At 42.2% G+C, this 21,469-nt stretch overlaps 1 protein-coding gene across 1 annotated transcript in view; it reads right to left on the bottom strand.

The window, feature by feature from the left end:
- The window catches only part of LOC148517063 (tubulin epsilon and delta complex protein 1-like), a 93,696-nt gene that overhangs the window by 26,185 nt on the left and 46,042 nt on the right, over positions 1 to 21,469 (bottom strand). Inside the window, exons 5-7 of the mRNA XM_088479168.1 lie at positions 13,838 to 13,954; positions 13,704 to 13,745; positions 8,123 to 8,221 (exon numbers count right to left, since the gene is read on the bottom strand). Of these exons, the coding sequence (XP_088335294.1) occupies positions 8,123 to 8,221; positions 13,704 to 13,745; positions 13,838 to 13,954 (258 nt within the window). The remainder of the gene's footprint in view (positions 1 to 8,122; positions 8,222 to 13,703; positions 13,746 to 13,837; positions 13,955 to 21,469) is intronic.

Here is a 21,469-nt window from a genome sequence, read left to right as displayed (position 1 = left end):
ACTCACATGGAGTTCTACCTAATTACCGGAGGAATTCATAATTCCTCCTCTCCATAACTATCTATTCCGAAAAGCTGTCATTTTTGTGATGACAGCTTTTCTGGAAATAGATACTTTTCCCTGCCTACACTAACTTACCGCAGCTGTAATCAGTGCTGCACATGCAACGTTACATTCACAAAAGCGGCACATGCGCAGCACTGCTTACAGCTGCGGTAATTGAATATAAAATTCTATGTGCCCGCAACCCTCCCAAACTACCCGGCCAGGCTGTCCCTGACCTCCCGCCCAGCCTCAGCGGCTACAAGGGAACAGGACGGCCAGGCAGAGGGGGCTGCAGATTGTTTTTTTTAAACTTTATTATGTTTTCCCCACCGCAATGCTGCTGCCGGGCAGCGTCTCCCCTCTGCTCCACGGTAGCACTTGAAAGTGCTTCTTTATTTAACTGTTTATAGTAAATAAACAGTTAATTGAAGAAGTACTTACAAGTGCCATCACAGAACAGAAGGGAGACGCTGCCCGGCTACAGCAGCATTGTGGCGGGGAGAACACACAGCCGGAGCCTGAGAAGGGACCAGGAGCGACGGAGGGAGCCGCAGGAGGACCTGCCCAGCTGACAGCAGGTAAGTATATCACGCTGTACGCCACCTGACAGTGGCGTACAGTAACACCATCAAATTCCGAAAATACATAAATTTTCGGAATTTGATGAATAGCCTAATTTCTACATCCCCATACTAATGTACTAATGTATGGGGAGTATGGAAATGAAGGCATGCGGACTTCACCAGGAGATATCAGTGATATCTCCTGTGTTAATGAATACTAAAATCGGTAATTAAGGAAAAATTTCCTTAAAACCGTTATTTTAGTGTTGATGAATAGGCCCCTGACAACTGTAAGAAACTTAATCTAGGTACAAATTACCTGGAAAGCATAAGGTGAAGTTGGTTTTGTTTTATTTATTAGTTATATAAAAAGATATCGTATTGGCTTAATTATAAATTAAATATTAATAGGTTATTGCTTTATACAGTCAGGTGCATAAATATTGGGACATTGACAGAATTTTAATATTTTGGCCTCTATTCACCACCACAATGGCTTTGAAATGAAACAAACAAGATGTGCTTTAACTGCAGACTTTCAGATTTAATTTGAGGGTAATTACATCCAAATCAGGTGAACGGTGTAGGAATTACAACGGTTTCTATATGTGCCTCCCACTTTTTAAAGGGCCAAAAGTAATGGGACAAACTAAACAATCCTAAATCTAACTTTCACTTTTTAATACTTTGTTGCAAATCCTTTGCAGGCAATTACAGCCTGAAGTCTGGAACGCATAGACATCACCAGACGCTGGGTTTCATCCCTGGTGATGCTCTGCCAGGCCTCTACTGCAAATGTCTTCAGTTCCTGCTTGTTCTTGGGGCATTTTCCCTTCAGTTATGTCTTCATCAAGTGAAATGCATGCTCAGTCGGATTCAGGTCAGGGGATTGACTTGGCCATTGCATAACATTCCACTTTTTAGCCTTAAAAAACTCTTTGGTTGCTTTTGCAGTATGCTTCGGGTCATTGTCCATCTGCACTGTGAAGCGCCGTCCAATGAGTTCTGAAGCATTTGACTGAATATGAGCATATAATATTGCCCGAAACACTTCAGAATTCATTCTGCTGATTTTGTCAGCAGTTACATCATCAATAAATACAAGGGAACAAGTTCCATTGGCAGCCATACATGCCCACGCCATGACACTACCACCACCATGCTTCACTGATGAGGTGGTATGTTCTGGATCATGAGCAGTTCCTTTCCTTCTCCATACTCTTCTCTTCCCATCACTCTGGTACAAGTTGATCTTTGTCTCATCTGTCCATAGGATGTTGTTCCAGAACTGTAATGGCTTTTTTAGATGTTGTTTGGCAAACTCTAATCTGGTCTTCCTGTTTTTGTGGCTCACCAATGGTTTACATCTTGTGGTGAACCCTCTATATTCACTCTTGTGAAGTCTTCTCTTGATTGTTGACTTTGACACATATACACCTACCTCCTGGAGAGTGTTCTTGATTTGGCCAACTGTTGTGAAGGGGTTTTTCTTCACCTGGGAAATAATTCTTCTGTCATCCATTACAGTTGTTTTCCGTGGTCTTCCGGGTCTTTTGGTGTTGCTGAGCTCTCCGATGCGTTCTTTCTTTTTAAGAATGCTCCAAACAGTTGATTTGGCCACACCTAATGTTTTTGGAAACTCTCTGATGGGTTTGTTTTGATTTTTCAGCCTAATGATGGCTTGCCTCACTGATAGTGACAGCTCTTTGGATCTCATATTGAGAGTCGACAGCAACTGATTCCAAATGCAAATGTCACACCTAGAATCAACTCCAGACCTTTTACCTGCTTAATTGATAATGAAATAACGAGGGAATAGCCCACACCTGTCCATGAAATAGCTTTTGAGTTGATAGTCCCATTACTTTTGGCCCCTTAAAATGTGGGAGGCACATATAGAAACCGTTGTAATTCCTACACCATTCACCTGATTTGGATGTAATTACCCTCAAATTAAATCTGAAAGTCTGCAGTTAAAGCACATCTTGTGTGTTTCATTTCAAAACCATTGTGGTGGTGAATAGAGGTCAAAATATGAAAATTCTGTCAATGTCCCAATATTTATGCACCTGACTGTAGATATAAATGTTTTTACATTTGAAACATATTTGTGCAGGATTGCCCTAATACAGTAGTTTACTAAGTGAATGACCGAGTATGCTCCAATTAGAATATAATGAGAACCTGTTAATACAGAAGGGTGTGGTATAAAAGATAGACAGTGTCTACAAAGACACTGAATAGGTCGACATCAGATGATAGACGGACAATAGGTCGACAGTCAAAATTCGACTGACAAATGGTCGACAGTGCAAAAGGTTGACAGGTACAAAACGTCACATGGACAAATGGTCGACAGTGAAAAAGGTCAACACAAAAATGGTCAACTTTTTTAAAAAATTTAAGCCTATTCATCACCCTAACCCTCCCCTTGGTGCCTAACCCTAACTCTCCCCCTATTGCCTAACCATCCCCTCCGGCAGACTGACCCTCCGCCAAGTGCCTAACCTTAAAAATGGTGAAAAAACCTGTCTACCATTGTTGTGCCGACCTATTGACCCTGTTGACCTATTGCCTGAACATATGGTGTCGACCTACTGAGTGTCTATCTAGACACTATTGATCTTTTTTGATGTGAGGAGAGTAGAGGGGTAAGTAAGGACAGTACTAAAGACCATTCTTTAGAAAGACTGGAGCAATTCCTAATGCAAATAGTCATTTTTACAACCGCAAAACTCTGTCCAGTGGATGTATGATGGACAGAATGGTTAAGAGCAGTGCTCAAAGTGGGAATACTGAAGTGGGGGTATGGAAATTTTAATTGAAACCCCCCCCCAAGATTTGGGGATTTTGACAATGAGATACAGCCTCTCCCCCACCCACCCCCTGTACCTCACACTACCCACTTTCCTCACACTTCCCTCACCCACCTCTTGTACCTCACACTACCCACTTCCCTCACCCACCCCCTGCACCCCACCCACCCCCTATGCCTCACACTGCCTCTTCCCTCACCCACCCCCTGCTCCTCACACTACCTGCTTCCCTCCAACTCACACTACCTACTTCCGTCACCCATCCCCTGTACATCACACTACTTCCTTCCCTCTCTCACCCCATGTACCTCTTTTTCCATGTCCGGCTTCTCCAGCTCCGCGAGCGGCTCGGCAACCTCCCTCCAGGCTTCAGACTTGGTTCCGGCTGTGAACCAATCAGAGCACGGACTGGCAACCAATCAGATACAGCCGCATGGCTGCTTCTGATTGGCTAGCGGACGGCACCAAATTTTAAAGACCACCCCACCACCAATGAGGATTCCTTTAGACTGGTGGCCACCGGTCTGTGATTGGTTCACGACCGGCGCCGGGTTTGTAGTGTAATTCTGTCCTGGCAACGGGACCCAGCGTCACCCGTTGCTTGTTCAAGCCAGTGCTGCTCAGAGATGTGTCCCCAGTGGTACACATCTCCACTTAATGCTGCCGCTGCTCCCAGCGTCGTCTGCACTGTATACTGGCTCTCTTCAAGCCCTGATGTAGGGTGAGCTGATTTAGAGACAGCGGCGGCTGTGGTTTATTAGACCAGTCACCCGCGACCACCGCTAGCGCTACTGAAAAGAAGGATGTCCAAAACAACCTTCATTTTTTAGTTTCATTGACTCAGTGCCGCCCTCCAGTTGTCGGCGCCCTAATGGTGGCACAGGCCCTGATCCTGGATCCGCTGCGCGCAATAGGTGGGTGAGGGTCCTGAGGTAGATTCTGTCCCTGGGCTCCTCGTGCAGCTGCTTGCCCGATGATAGCTCAGACTGCTAGGGAGCTGCAAATACGGGAGCCTGGGGCTTCCAAAATGAATTTGAGGGAGAATAACCCTATTCAATATCTGAGTACCGCTTTAAAAATGCAGTTACTGAGGCAAGCCCGTCCACCACTCCCAACAGCCATCCGTGCTGTACTTTCACTCGGGAGGAGGGCTGCCTTATAGAGGGACCGCGGAGCCTCCCCAGTCACTCTGGCTTCTGCAGATGTGTGTAGTTAGAGAGAAGGAGGTGCCGGGTCTGCAGCTGCTCTGGGAGGAGGGAGGGACAATGCTGCTGCGGCGGTGCAGCTTCCGCCACCGCCTCCCAGATAGACAAGGCAGCAGTCCACTGACTGCAGGGTTCAGACTGTGCTCTAAGCCCGTCCTTCCTGCTGAACTCCGCAGCATTAACACAGCCAGCCGCACAAACACTCACTGCGGCTGGCTTGTAACTTGTAAAAAAAACAGTTTAATGCTTGAAGTGCCGGTATGCCATACCGTTGCATACCGGCACACTTCGAGCACTGGTTAAGAGTGATATTGCTGGAGGCGTGCCTGGACGGGCATGGAGTAGGAGCTTATCAGTGCCTGCTGCCATGTGCTGACTGGACCTTGGACTTTATACTCTGCAGCGCTGATCCTGCATTGTGTGCTGCAGACTGCCGCCCGCCATCTTGGAGGCCCTCTACTGGTGTCACTTTGTCATCTCTGCTGCTGCTTTGGACACCATTCCCTAGCGCTGGGATGCGAGGTGCAGATCTCCTGCTGTGGTTATTGTTCTTCTCTGGTCTGCGGGTTCTGCTTGGCCCCTTCAGCTGCCTTTGAAGCGGTGACTGCTGCTCTCCTGTGGCTACTTCTGCTTGAGCTCTGTGCGTTACCCTGTGGATTTTTACTGCTATCCTCTGGACTGTTTCTCAGTTGCTGATACTAACCTATTATTACGGTCTGCTTCTGCTATGACTGTGTCCTCTGTCCATATTATGGAAATATTCCTGCAAGCCATTATTGCCTCAGAAAAGAGGTTGGCAGCTCAGGTGTGGGAGCTGCATGCTGACATCTCTCTTTTAGGTCAACCTTTGTCGCAGGGGCGGGTTGAAACTGCTGAGGTTGAGAGTTCTGTTTCTATCCATATGGACTTTAGCGCTCCTATTTTTACCGGCTGATCCCTTTGGAGTCAGAGGGTGCCGTGCCCGGAAGATTCTGGGCCCTTGAAAGAGGTTTTGTTGCAAGCTCATTTTCTTCTCAGCTTACTGTTGACCGGCCCTCTGTATCTTTTTTTTTTTTTTCCTATAAGAGCATTTATTAAAAAAAAAAAATTATGTTATGCAGATCCTGATGTTGCTCTTCTCCTTAATAAGAAAGTCGGTCCGTTTGGGTTTGATGGGTGGGGGTTGGCGGTTTGCCATAGTTTCTGTGTGGGCACCTGGGGGACCTAGGCATTGGTTATTTCACAGATCCCGGAGTGGGTAGATCCTCCTTGATTGAGTCATGTGCATTTGCTATACTATATTTTTTATTGGTTTAAGTGCATTTGACTTATTGCCAGTATTTGTTTTGGTTTAGTCTGTTTTGTTATATCTCCTTGTTCTCAAATGTTTTATGTGCACCGATTATCTTCATCAACTTTATGTTGATATATCCTGTAGTTGGGGTTTTCCTCTGCCGATACCCAATGTTCTTTAGGATTTTTTATTTTTTTTATTTGCCCTTAGCTTATTTGGGTTTTATGTTTGATTAGGCTAGCAGCTTATTATTTTTGGGAGTCTCTTTGTAGTTTCTTAGATCCTGGGCTGGACGCACCATGGCCTTAAGGTTCATGGGAATAGTTGCCCCCAAGTTTTTATAGTTATAGTGTTGTTTGGAGAAGGGGAGGGTTGCTTGGAGATCCAGATATGCCGTGAGTTGAGGGTATGATCATATAGGGTGGGGGGATAGGGAGGTGGGAGTTTTTCGCTACAATCTGTAGCTCATGTTTTGGAGACAATGTCTAGTGTATATCCTCTTAGTTTATTATTTTTAATTTTCTTATTAGTTTAGCAGATGTCTGCATCATGTAGATAAGTTGGTATTTGGGCGGCTCGAGCTGGTGTTGGATGTTGGGATATAGCCATGATACACCGATTCACTCATAGAACAGAGTTCATAGTCATTATATTGATACTAGCTAGTCTTGTGGCTTTGGTTCCTCGCTTCACTATTACTACACTGTAAGGGTCTTTTGTATTTGTCGATTTTATGTATTCTGTAAAATAATGTGTGGTTGTCCTGGACCTGATACCGATGAGTCGTTCCCTCTGTATTATACTATGTAATGTTCTCCTTATATTTGATTATTCTGTATGTATCTAACTTCTAATTGTTAATCTCTGGATTATTATGTATCGGTTATGTCTCCTTGTTATACAGTTCTCTCTGCGGGTGACAATGTCAAATTTTCAAAACAAAACACAATTAAAAAAAATAATAAAAAAAAGTGTGACATTGCTTGGATGTAGATACGGGAGACTAATCTCCCAGAGGACCAGATCATTGTCAAAAGCCCAGAGCTACATAAAAATGTCAGGATTAGTATATTCCTAATTAGCTTCATTTAATGAAGCACCGTTTTGTTATCTGCAGAGAGGGTTTATTAGATTAAAAAGATTTCTAAGAGATTAGTGATCTGATGAGGATATCAATCTTAAAAGTATAGTCTCCCAGCAGTTGTGGTATCATATGGCAAAAGAACCTACAGTAAGAATGCATGGAACAAGCATAAGGCTACTGTTTGACCTGGACTAATGGAGCCACTTTGAATGTGGAGTGTTTTCATCTGCAGTCATTGTCTTACAGCCACACAGCTATATGGCTAATGTTTGCTCTGTATACAGAACAGAAGGCATCCTGCAAGCTACTTTGGGAAAATTATATTACCCTTATCGAATGTCGTAACTCTATTTAACTAGAATTATAAGGTTATTTTTAAAATTACCTTTCTAGATCTGGCGGAGCTCCTTATTACTGTTTTGTTTGAGACTGCTGCAATTTTATTTGGGATGTATTAATTTGTTAATATGCCATTCTCTTGTCTGATTATTTCAACCTTAATTTACCAAATTTACATTGTGTGCAAGATCTAACGCTGATCTTGTATCTATCTGTGTGTGTGTGCATTTCTAACATAAAAGGGATTGGAACAGACCCCCATCAGCGATCAGCTGCTTTAATTAGACACAGTTCTTTTAACTAATAATATAAAACATGTATTATATTAGAGAAATCATCCATATTATATAGTAAGTTTATAAATCCTTCATCCACATTCTAGCGCTAAATTAATTTGTTTTGGGTTTCTTGCTTCTGCCCCAATCTCACGCTCGCTCTTGTGGTCTCAGCACTGCTCTGTCCTCTCTAGATTGTAATATCTCAGGAGCAGGGCCCTCCCTAGCCTTTTCTTTTATCTCTGCATTTATTTTGTGTATATATAATATATATATATATATGCTTCTGTTATATGCATGCTTTGTTTTCACCACTGTTTGGCGCTGCAGAGCTCGGTGGCACCTAACAAGTTAAAAACAACAGTACGTAATAATAAAACTAGCATATTCCACCAATCTAGTTAAAAGGGGATGTATTCCTATATTCTCCTATATTTACCACCCTTCAACTTTCAACATATCTGCTATTCCACGTGCAATGGCGAGTTCAGTTGTTCTTCATGCAGCTTTTGTGTTAATTACCTTATTGCAGCTTTTAGGCCGTCTAACTAGTTCTGTTTCCATAACAGACAAATGGCTGGTGGTTCGGTCAATGTGACAACCTTGAGTATAGGAATGAATCTGAAGAATACAATAATACACAAATTAGTTAAGAATGATTAAAACTTACTGTGCAACTAGACAAAGCAAACAAATAATAAAGTCTGTGGGGTCTATTTACTAAGCAGTGTGAGGAGACAAAGTGAAAAGTGATAAAGTACCAGCCAATCAGCTCCTAACTGTCATTTTGCAAACACAGCCTGTGGCATGGCAGTTAGGAGACACAGTGAAATGAGATAAGGTACCAGCCAATCAGCTCCTAACACTTAGTAAATATACCCCTTATTACTAATACACTGAATATTTAAGTAAAGCCACAGACCAACACCTTTTCGGGACAATGGCACCATCCATAATGCAAATCGTAACGCAGAAGCCTCAATTTACAGCACAATTAATACAAGACCTCCGACTTATTTGGATAATGAATTCAGCCCCATACATGGCTTAAAACATTAAAATCAAAAGAAGATCACATATGCTGGTTAATCAAGTTTGTGAGCCACTTGATGGAGATAGATTGCAAAGACTTAAAGACATTAGAGCACCCAGAACCATGTTAGGATCTCGAAGTGTCACAGAAGACTTTGATGAGAGAGGACTAGTTCACATTACTGCTTGAAAGAAAGTGAATAATGAGGTAATCAGATGTCAGCCTGGTGGCCAGATAAACACCAAGCGCAGACACCAGCGGAACATTCACGGAAGTGAAAACAAGACACTTGTCTAAGCCATCCTGATGAAAACCCAGACTCTGTGGAATAGCAGCATAAGCAGAAACATCTAGTTTAGGTTTGCACAGGAAAATGATCCATGTTAAGTCTCTAAATTAAGTTGATGCTTGCCCATATGTTCCCGTTGTTAATAATGTGGTATAACCCGGTGCACTAGAAACACCATGCGTTCCAGTAATAATCCTCAAAGAGGGAGCCCTGGAGAAGCAGGGACTGGAGTATCATCTAACCACGTTTTGAATATATAGAGCATAAACATCATCAGAGTTAAATGACCTGATTTTCTCTACTCTGTTAGATGACCATCCAAAATAAAACAGAAGAACCCAAGGACTAACAGGCAGAAGGACAACGTCCAAGTCCACACTCATCTCTGATCCGGGTCTCTTCAGCCCTCCATATAATAGCATAAAAATGATTTTAAGTGACAAAAGTTGTCATTGTTGAGGTTACCACCCAGGAATTAATTGTCTAGGCCAGTGTTTCCCAAACTCATTCCTCAGGGAGCACTAACAGTGCATGTTTTCCAGGTCTTCTCATAGAATCACAAGTGAAATAATAGGCTCCACTTGTGGATCTTTTAAAATGTGTCAGCCAGTAATGACACCTGTGCACCAACTAAGATAAATGGAAACCATGCACTGTTAGTGCTCCCTGAGGAATGAGTATGGGAAACCCTGATCTAGGCTGTGCATGAGGCGAAGCCTTGGATTCTTTCTGATGAGAAATAAAACCCACAGACAAAGCCCCTTATAATCCACAGACAAATGCTTGTCACACAGACATGATTATGAGACTTGCTGCTTGTTTTTCCTTCAAAAGGTTCTGATAAATACTGAGAAAGAAAATAATCACTAACTACAGATAAAAACTTAAAGAATAAAGCACCATTAAGTATATCTTACCAATAACAGATGCTCTTTGCCTATTTGGGGGGGGGGGGGAGTTTAGGCTCCATTATCGTCAGCTGTGTAATAAATACTTCTCGGTGTCACTGAATGTTGCAGGCACAACTTTAGATTTGCTATGCTATAATCAGTTTTACATTCCATGCTACAATGTGTGAGACCCGGAAGTGATATTAAGGGCCTGATTCAGAGGTGGGTGCTAATGCCGCTGTAGCGCCAGTAATAGTCTTAGCCTTCCCCTTGTGTGCTAGTGTGCCCTGGAATGTGTAAGGCCTGAGGCACCTACTTTCAATGTGAGTGGACAGTGTGACGCCAGTGGTTCCAAACACTCCATCTTTAGCTCAGCATTGACTCTTGCACCAGCCTATGGCAGTCATAGGGTCTCCTTCTAAAATATTCCACTGAACATGGCCTCTGTAGCTGCAGCTCTGAGTCTGAGAATGCAGCCATGTTGAATGACACGCCTGAGATGGCCTTTTTTTGCGTCCACTTCAGAGCACCTCCCAGGAACTCCCGTGGTTTTTGCTTCGCTATTCTGAATGCCAATGCTCCCATACACACAAAAAAGTATGATGCAGTACACTCAGAGTAACACATGCGCCGTAGGGGTTTACAGGACATTTTGCGCATGCGTAATAGCAAATAATCTCTCAACTGCATATAACCCCCTTTGCCATGTTGTCAGCACAGATTGTGAGAAAGAGCTAAGAGAAAGGGATCAAGCGAGAGAGATCCTAAGAGACAGCAGCAGTCAGATGGAGAAAACTGTAAAAAGAGTCACAAGCATCTCTGCAGAGAGCCCAGGACTGTGAGAGCACACTGAGGAGAAAACAATACAGACTAGGTGACTGGGAACAGAGAGGAGAATGTGCCTCCATTTTGGATCCCCTGAGAGGAGAGTTGGCAGACACACTTTGGAGACATGCGAGATAAGTAGCCTGTGTGGCAACCATTTACAGTGTTCTATTTCCTGATTCAGCAAGGATCGCTATTCTGCTAGAACACACGCACCGCAGTTGCTAATATCAGCGGTGAAATGCAAATGTGTACAATTGCATTGCGATCACAGCCTAACATAAGGACGCACACCTCTGTATACTTGGGCAATATAGCAAAACAATCGGTAACATCGGACCCATACGCACAGTTAAAGCAGGTCAGACCTCACTCAGGAATTGCTAACTTCAGTACACGCTATGAGGCCTCAGGTTGCTTAAGGTATTGCAGTGGTAAATGTAAGCACGCCCCTGCAACGGCGTTGCAATGCACTGCCACGGCTGTGTTCACCCGGCCACCCCCCGTCACCACCCACAAACGACACTTCCTGTCAATCAATGTGCTCTGGGTCTGCATATCCTCTGTAAACGCAGTTCCCATCGCTATTGCTAGTTTGTGATGCATATGCATGCGCAATGCGAATAAATCGACTGATTGCGTGCATCTTTGCTACTGCAATCCTTGCTGAATCAGGCCCTGAGATTGCTGTTAGAGCAAAGAGTGGGTGATTTCATTGCCAATCAATTTGTGGAACAACAATTCCCAGCCTTGTTGGAAGTGACAAGAGATCCAGTTGTGGGGACTTTCAGAAAGTTATTTTTTCATGACTTACCCGTTTTTGACATTCACATGGAAATCCTTAAAGTACATCTTTCTCCGAGTAAAGGCCCCCATACATCAGCAATCTGAAAACCACAATTGAACAATTTGAAGATTTATTGCCCGATCTTAGGATTTCCCAATCGAGCAATCTGCGCCCATACACTACAGATCTTTTTCAGTGATTTGCAGATCGATTGCAGCAAACACAGATCTGGCAATCTTGAAAGGCCCATCATTTTACTAGTAACGGTCTGCAAATCTGCTGATCATGTCCATACACTAGCAATCTACAGCCCCAATCGATCTGTGAAATCCAACATGTTGGACAATCTGATTAAACAATTCCAGTCACTTTTTGGTTGCAATCTGCGATCTGTGAAGCCCATACATTGCAGATTTTTATACACAATCGATTGCAAATTGCACGATTGCTGCAATCCATCTCTGACGTATGGGGGCCTTTTTACCAAGCAGAAGAAACAGTATGAGCTCCAGCCAACCAGTGCACTATAGATAGTGGGCAAAGGATTGTCTAAAGGCCCCCATACGTATGGTGTATGGGGGCCTTAAGTGTGGTGTGTGTGGAAGCCATTTGTGATGCTGCCATTACTCGGCCAGTGATTGCAAATGCCTGTGAGTTATGATTACTGCTTTATATGTCGTTTGGAGGGGTTTTTTTGTACAATTTCTCTCTCTATGCCCATTCTGTATATGTTTTCTTTTATTGATCTTACCAAGTTAATTGTGATATAAAATAAAACACATAAGCAGTAGCTATCCAAAACCCTGTAATAAAATGTGACAGGGTGGCTTCATTCCTGTGTTGTTTGCGATCTGAGTAAATGCTCGGCAGGGGGCTCCCCGAATCTTCCCCTGGTGTACCTGAACACTCCCCAAGATTCGGGTGGAGGTACGGAAACTAAGAGAACCACAAGGTGAGAAGCATTACAAGTGGAAAATCTTTACATACACACCATTACCCAGAAGACCTAAGTGTGCGCAGGCACCATGCCTAGCAAATGTGTGCACTTTCTATGGAAGGGAATGGACCAGACTTCACACCCCAGGTGTTTGCAACTAACTCTCGCAGGTACACACCCCTGTGCCTGCTTGCACTCCCAGATGTGCGGTGCAGGTACTGTATCTTCCATATTAGCGTGGAACAGGTAAGCTGTTGACACAAACAATAAACCACAACTGCCTACATTCACATACACTATTGCCTTAGCTGACAGAGAGGAAAATGACACCAGGGAAAATAGGAGCCACACTAACAACCTTCTACAGGTGTTTCCTGGACCTGTCTTCTCCCAGCTGACTAGGGAGTTAACCCATTCATTACAGCTAGGAAGGAACATTTCTGATATTTTGCAATATGCCTATTTTCCCACCAAAGAGGGATTGCATAGTAGTGCAATGATTAGCATGCTGCCTCACAGCACGGAAGACATTAGTTTGATTTCCACCAAAGCCACAGGTGTGTAGAGTTTGTATGTTATCCCCGTGTTTGTGTTTATGGTTTCATACTAAAGATGACAAGTACATTGGTTTAAGCTATTTATATCATACAGCATCACACTATGATAGTGGTTTCCAAACTGTGTGGCACCCTGGTGTGCCTCAGGACACTTGCAGGGGTGCCTCAGGTTGGTGGTCTAACACTAAATCAAATTATTTATGGTCATTGTAATGTAAATATGTGGACAAACAGAAGGGGAAACCTGTCACCACCACATAACTGACCCTAAGGATGACAGATAAGCACAATTTACTTCACTTTACTACATTTCTTTCTGAAATTCTCAATAACAAACTTTTGGCTTAGGGGTGCCATGAAAACAGTTCTGATGCACTAGGGGCCGTGATTCCAAAAAGTTTTGAGATTGTGTGTTTTTTATGTCTTTTCAAGTTTTCATATATCTGAACTACATTGGAGCAGAATTACACACTACCTAAGGGAAGTTTTTTCCTTAGTCTCATTTCGGTTATCAACTTCAGATATTATTGCACTATGAAGCCCAATGACGCACTACAAAAGGGAAGTACACTCCTTATCCCCACATCTTACTGTAGACCTTTCCACACCCATCACCCCTACTAGAGCTCTTTTTGAATATACCACTATTCTTGTTATTGACTACATTTCAGTTCCTAGTGGGCTAAAGCAAGGTGGGGAGCTGGTCCCCTTTTCCTGAAGCACCAACAGCATATAACTACCTCTCCCATTGTATAACAAAGCCAAATGCACTACTTGTACCGTACCTTATATAGAATAGCACATTCTTCCAGGTGACCGGCGTATAACTACCTCTCCCATTGTATAACAAAGCCAAATGCACTACTTGTACCGTACCTTATATAGAATAGCACATTCTTCCAGGTGACCAGCGTATAACGTTCCTCCTGCAGAGCTGCAGTTTTCCATTCAACCACTGAAGATATCGGATATCTAAATTGCGTTTACTGGATGGCAAAGTATCTTTAACTCCTTTGAAGGCTTTATCATAAGTACACTAAAAGGCAGGAAAAGAATGCAACTCATGTTAAAGATGGTTTGAACATCCGCACAGGAGAGAAAGTTTGTACTTGTTGCATCCTTTCAAAAGGAGTATTTTTCAACACATACTGTATAGGGCCTCATTCAGAGTTGGGAGCAAAGTAAAAAAAGAGCAACTTTACACCTTTGTAGAACCATGCTGCACTGCAGGTAGGGCAGATTTAAATGTGCAGAAAGTTTTAAAATTGAGAGAGGTATGTCTTAGCGCTAATCTAAATTGCAGTGTAAAAATACAGCTGTCCAGCATTTGTGGGCTACATACAAAAGCAGCAAGTATTTACCCTGCATGCAAAAGTAACAAATGTATTTACGCCCCTTGCATTGCAGCATGGCTACTTGCATTTTTTTTGCTTTGTTCCCAACTCAGAATCAGCGCCATAATATTGTTTTTTTAAATCCTTGGTAGTATACAGCAAAATATACATCATATACAGTATATATGTAGCAAACAGCACCAAGAAAAAAAAAAAATTCTTATATGAAGCACTATTCAATTTTATTTTGGCTTATTACAGCGGTTTATGAAGTGGTATAAATGACACATTTAAGGGTGAATAAAACCTGTTATTTATAGATTATTATTATACATTCATTTGTGTAATAATTATAGAGAGCTTAAATAGAAGTATTTCTCCATGTTACAGCTGCTTTCAGTATTTCCATAGATTATAGAGGATTTATCCCTAAACTATGTTAAATTAGTGAGGATTGAAATGAATACATAATACTTCTAAATCAAAAATTATATATCTGTTTATTAAAGATTTCTAAATCGTAAATCATGAAACAGCTGTTTTCACAGAATTATGGCATAATTAAATATCTGGCCTATTTATAATTGCTATTCACTAATGTATCACCATCCTCACTGTTCTCTAAGGGGACAGCAAAATGAGGCAGTTTAACAAAGCTTTCTCCATTAGCTAATTTTTTTTATTTAAAGATGGCGTTTGAGTATATTGCCTATGGGGATGGCCCAGCTGGAGAGTGAATGTCTAAAGGTGCCCATACACGGGACGATTTTTCACAAGATTTTGGCATTTTCTACAGGTTGGACAGACCAATCGTTTGAAAATAGTTGTATTTTGAGTCTTCTGCGACCTCGATGCGCGTCCTCGCCGTCATCTAGTTGGATCGCAGATCAGATGTTTTTTTTAGAGAGATCTCAACCAATCGTGTACGATGTGACACACTTCTATGCATCTTATCCTATGATCGTAACAATCAATTGTACAACATTTCACCACATCGTATTAAGAATTTCAAGGGAAATCGTACAACTCATCTTACCAACTTTGAATCTCACCTTGTATGGGGGCCTGCGCATGCACAATAGGTAGGCTGGGAGAGATCGGAGGTATGGTGCTATCGTTGTCACTATATATCATTGCAGAAACAGCCTCTTTTTGGATACGCAGTCCTAGCCAGAGTTTCTTGTTAAATTGCTCTGGTTGTTCATCTAATATCGCTTTGAATAGTGGCGCTAATAAATAACAGGTAACTAATAAGTAGGCCCCTATTTTCACTTGCACATGAACATTTTTCAATTTTAGAATTTGTTGAATTAGATACAGATGTGTTCTCATACATCTAGCCTCAATACGCCATGCGGTGCAAAACACCTGGCGCAAGAGAGCCGCGCCTAGCGGCGTAGAAACTTTCTTTACATTTGCATCTTATTCACACAGCAGACGTAGCAAAACACCACCCTTTCTGTACCAGGTATGCCGGGCTGCAACTTTAACTGCACATTAAATAGTTTTAAATATGTACAACGTGGCACATGAAGCACAACGGAACTTAGTATGAATATTTTTTTACGGCTGCTGCATCATAGCACTTCATATACAGATTCAGGCGGCTCATTCGCACAGTGTGACATATCAGATTAATCAGTGCAGTATCGTAAAGAGGTTCTGTTGCATCGCATTGTCACTAAGACACATATTCCAGCAAAAAAGGCGCTCAGCTCAGAGTCACACGACACCTGGTGGCCGAGAAGGGCTGTTTGGCATGACTGAGGCAATAATTAGGGCCAGTTTAAGGCATACATGCCTACCCTCCCGGTTTTCGCGGGAGGCTCCCGATTTTTCGGGTAACCCCCCGCACCCCCGGAAGGGTAGGCATTTCTCCCGCATTCTGCCCACTTCCTAGTGAAGTGGGCAGAATTAGGAGAATACCCGCGGGTCTCCGTGAAGGGGGCGGGGCTTAAGCTGTGATTCTGCATGAATCACAGCATTTGGCCCCACCCCCCATGTAAATTGTGCCCAATCGCGGCAATTTTACCGCGAGGGGGCGGGGCTTGATGACGCGAATTGTCAAGCCCCGCCCCCGTCGGCCCCCTGCTGCTTCTCTTACCCGGGCTTCTCCCGGGAAGAGAATATTAAAGGTAGGCAACCCTGGTTTAAGGTCCACATGGGCCTGGGGCTGAAAATGTTCAAAGGCCTAGACTAAAGAAGGGTAGGAGCTGTGACCAGTGCTGTGTGGGTGTGGCCAGCCACGTGGGTCTGTGCACCCCTTTTACCATCAGCCTGTCTTCCTAAATACATAAAAACAGAAAAATTGCATAATATTTTGTGGAAAAACTTGAAATACAATTATAATATTTATGATTTATAGCCAACTATGATTTATAGTGTATGAGGACTCATCTGTATATACTATATCAATCAAAGTGAAATAAATATATATATGTTATAACTAGAACTCTCTTTTTTTATGCCCCAATTTTGAATGTTTTGCTCCTGTGATTGTCTAGCTTCACAATCTCCCTTTCAGGTGACTATAGAGTCCCAGGTCATCATAAAATACCTCTATGATATAGATGGAGTGGAGGGGTTCCCAGTATATTGGCATTAAACTGTTAGCTGCAATTATTAAGTGTGTAATGAAGAGGTGTTTATGTAGTTGTGCACCACCATTAGGTTATCTATAGTAGAGGCCAAGTAAAAATTCTCCTAGTCTTTTTTACACATTATTTAGAATTTGGATTTCACACGATTTGTGTATCTCTCGAAAAGCTTTATAGGAGCAGAGTGAGACAGGAAATGTATGTCAGCACCCCTAAATAACCCTGACATTCAGCTCCCACACAGGAACAGACCTTTCAGGGCAGATTCACAGCTTAGCTTGGATTTTGGAGCAATACAGCCACAGTCAGCCGTTTCCACAGATTTGGAAATTCCCTGTGTGTTCCTCCCAAATCAGCGCTATAACAATGTGAGCACATTCTAATTACCTGAAGCCTATAGCAGCCAGATTATGAAATGACTATTTTCTAGTACAATTTATAGAACAGAAACGGTCTGAATATTATTACAGTTTATATGGAAGGTGTCATACATTGGAGGAGCAGACCACATTACAAATACAGAGGAACAAGAGGTAAAGTACTAGACATTGAGAAATAAAACGTCAGAGGCAATCTATAAAGCAAGTGCTGTACTTCAAATTTACCGTTTCCTCCTACGGGTCCACTTTCTGCAAGCAATCGAATGCTGGGTACACACTGACCGACATATCGGCCATTTAATTGAATGGCCGATATATTGTGTGGGGTACACACTGGCCGACATATCGGTCATTTAATTGAATGGCCGATATATTGTGTGCGCGACGGCCAGTGTGCACAGATGTCTGTGAACGACGTCATTCAGACATATCGCGTTGGCTATGCAGCACAGCCATTGCAGGTATATCTGCACATCGTGCTGTGTGTACGGGAGGTCAAATGAACAGTGTATGAACAACCATCATCTGCAGATATATCTTTCAGGTGTGTACCCAGCTTTTTACCTCCCAGTCTCCCAATCCCCATCTCTTCGCTACCTTCAACACTCTCCTTTGACCCTGACGTCGTTCCCCTCTTGTCTTTGTCACCCAAATCCAAAAATAATGCTATCCTCCAGGACATTTCCTCCCAGCAGACTCCTCTCTAGTACCTAAATGTCTCCACCTGTATGTCCACCCTGTCAGTGTTCTCCCCAGTTACTGGGGATGTCGACTCTCACCCTTTGCTCATCCTCTCATCCCTCCACCTGCCCCCATTCCCATTTCTTCAACTGTTTCCTTATCTGGTCAGGTCCTCTCCTCCATCAAGAATGCCCTTGTCTCTCCCCTGCTCAAGCGTTACTTTCCTGGCATCCCACTCTCTCATAGATACACTTCAATCCAGTTTTTGTTCCCACCACAGAAACTTAAAATGACCTCCTCGCCGCTAATGGTCATTTCTCTATACTCATCTACCTTGATTTGTCTGATGCCTTTGATACTGTGGACCACACGGGAGGGAATTCAATTAGCCGTGATAATTTAATGAATGTTAAGTTTTCACACCCTTTGCAGGTTTTTACCGATTATTGCGGCTATGTGCATCCGCATTTTTCACGCAATCATATTACAAAAGTCGAGATACGGCATTTGCGCGATCATTTTTCATATATTTTGCTTTGATAAGTATAGGTATAATGGTGAAGTCTGCCTGTACCCCAAAAAAGCCAAACGGATATAGGATAACAATAAAAGTGTATCAGTGGCCATAATAAAAGTATTTGAAGTTCTTAAAATGTGTGAAATGGTTGTTATATGAATGTTTCTAAAACAGTGAAATAATGATTGAGAGCAAGTGTTTTTTGGCAAAATAAATGTTATTTTTATATTGGGGTGCATTAAAATGCCTATAAGTATATTTGTGACATTTAAAGACACTTTAAAAAAAAAAAAACACCTGCAATGTTAACACCTGTCCCATAGCACCCTCATATACCTGTCCCACACATAGCACCCTCATATACCTGTCCCACACATAGCACCCTCATATACCTGTCCCACACATAGCACCCTCATATACCTGTCCCACACATAGCACCCTCATATACCTGTCCCACACATAGCACCCTCATATACCTGTCCCACACATAGCACCCTCATATACCTGTCCCACACATAGCACCCTCATATACCTGTCCCACACATAGCACCCTCATATACCTGTCCCACACATAGCACCCTCATATACCTGTCCTACATCATATAGCACCCCCATATACCTGTCCCACATCATATAGCACCCCCATATACCTGTCCCACATCATATAGCACCCCCATATAGCTGTCCCACATCATAATAGCACCCCCATATACCTGTCCCACACATAGCACCCTCATATACCTGTCCCACATCATATAGCACCCCCATATACCTGTCCCACACATAGCACCCTCATATACCTGTCCCACATCATATAGCACCCCATATACCTGTCCCACATCATATAGCACCCCATATACCTGTCCCACATCATATAGCACCCTCATATACTTTTTTTTACATCGAAAGTGGTCCCGCACTGATTACGTGATAGTGATCTTAAACCTGAGGTGGTGGATATTCTTAATATGTATATAATATAATATAGCTTTCAAGCCTATATAACTCCAACAGTTATTAAATATTTCTAGTTTCCGGAGGTGCCCCCAGACTTCGTTGTTTCAGTAATATATATTTCACAACAGAAGGGAAGAGAAAAGAGAAAAGAAAGCAACTATTTCTGGTCTGGTGCACTAACAGGCTTACACATATGTAAATCTTATCTCCTCAGGAAAATTAATTAAAATATAACTTTTATTAGGTATTAATAAAATATGATGCGTCCAATGTAGTCAAATAAAGGCGAAATATAAAATGAAATAAAGTAAGGTAAGAGAAAGTAGGATATATTGAAAATAAGTAATTAAAACACCTCCTGTGTCTGCCGGATATAAATAACCATGATTTTTATACACTGCATATGGATGGCACAATCGTGATGGGATGCATAGATCTGCGATATATAAAATATCTCTATGAATATAACTGCACAAGCCCCACCATATATCTTAAATAGTATTACTCATTTATCCTAAATGAATGGTTATATTGAATTCAGCCAAAGTGTCTAGATATTGTAGAAAATATTCTCACAAGGTACTTAGTGTCCTGTGTATATTTAAATAGATAAAAACATTGTATGTGAATCGACACCAAGTATCTAATTTGTCGTGTGAGGACTCATAGATACATTTGGATATATAATTGTTGTGATTCTCATATATCATGACACTATCTGAGCCAGATATGGTGATAAGGGGTTAACATCTGTGAGGGTAACCGCACAGAAATCATATGCGGGATTGCATATCACTTTACCCATCTCTGGGACAGTGATCTAAGCACAAAAAATATATAACTCTGCAATACTACTATTAGTAATGATGCGGCACATCCATATGATCTAAGGATGCACATTCATACGTGCAGTATATTTCCTCCCCCCTGGGTATTCTCAAAATTGGTGGAATTATAAAGCAGATATAAGAGCGACTGTGACTCTCTGCCTAACATTATTCCTCAATATATTTATATGTATAAATATTTATGTGCTTCATTAAGAGATCATTATCCAGTGTTTTGAGGGGTGCATAAGTGTGGGGGATTTCTGTGCAGTTATATTCATAGAGATATTTTATATATCGCAGATCTATGCATCCCATCACGATTGTGCCATCCATATGCAGTGTATAAAAATCATGGTTATTTATATCCGGCAGACACAGGAGGTGTTTTAATTACTTATTTTCAATATATCCTACTTTCTCTTACCTTACTTTATTTCATTTTATATTTCGCCTTTATTTGACTACATTGGACGCATCATATTTTATTAATACCTAATAAAAGTTATATTTTAATTAATTTTCCTGAGGAGATCAGATTTACATATGTGTAAGCCTGTTAGTGCACCAGACCAGAAATAGTTGCTTTCTTTTCTCTTTTCTCTTCCCTTCTGTTGTGAAATACCCTCATATACTTGTCCAACATCATATAGCACCCCCATATACCTGTCCCACTCATAGCACCCCCATATACCTGTCCCACTCATAGCACCCCCATATACCTGTCCCACATCATATAGCACCCTCATATACCTGTCCCACTCATAGCACCCCCATATACCTGTCCCACATCATATAGCACCTCCATATACCTGTCCCACATCATATAGCACCTCCATATACCTGTCCAACATCATATAGCACCCCCATGTACCTGTCCCACATCATATAGCACCCTCATATACCTGTCCCACTCATAGCACCCTCATACCTGTCCCACATCATATAGCACCCCCATATACCTGTCCCACATCATATAGCACCCCCATATACCTGTCCCACATAATAGCACCCTCATATACCTGTCCCACATCATAATAGCACCCTCATATACCTGTCCCACATCATAATAGCACCCTCATATACCTGTACCATTCATATAGCACCCTCATATACCTGTCTCACATCATAATAGCACCCTCATATACCTGTACCATTCATATAGCACCCTCATATACCTGTCCCACATCATAATAGCACCCTCATATACCTGTCCCACATCATAGAGCACTCCCATATACCTGTCCCACATAATATA

Source organism: Taudactylus pleione, unplaced genomic scaffold (genome assembly GCF_031769625.1).
Source record: "Taudactylus pleione unplaced genomic scaffold, aTauple2 ptg000227l, whole genome shotgun sequence".
NCBI classification, from domain to species: domain Eukaryota; kingdom Metazoa; phylum Chordata; class Amphibia; order Anura; family Myobatrachidae; genus Taudactylus; species Taudactylus pleione.
Note: the sequence above shows the minus strand (reverse complement) of the source record. Positions and strands in the feature narration are given on the sequence as shown.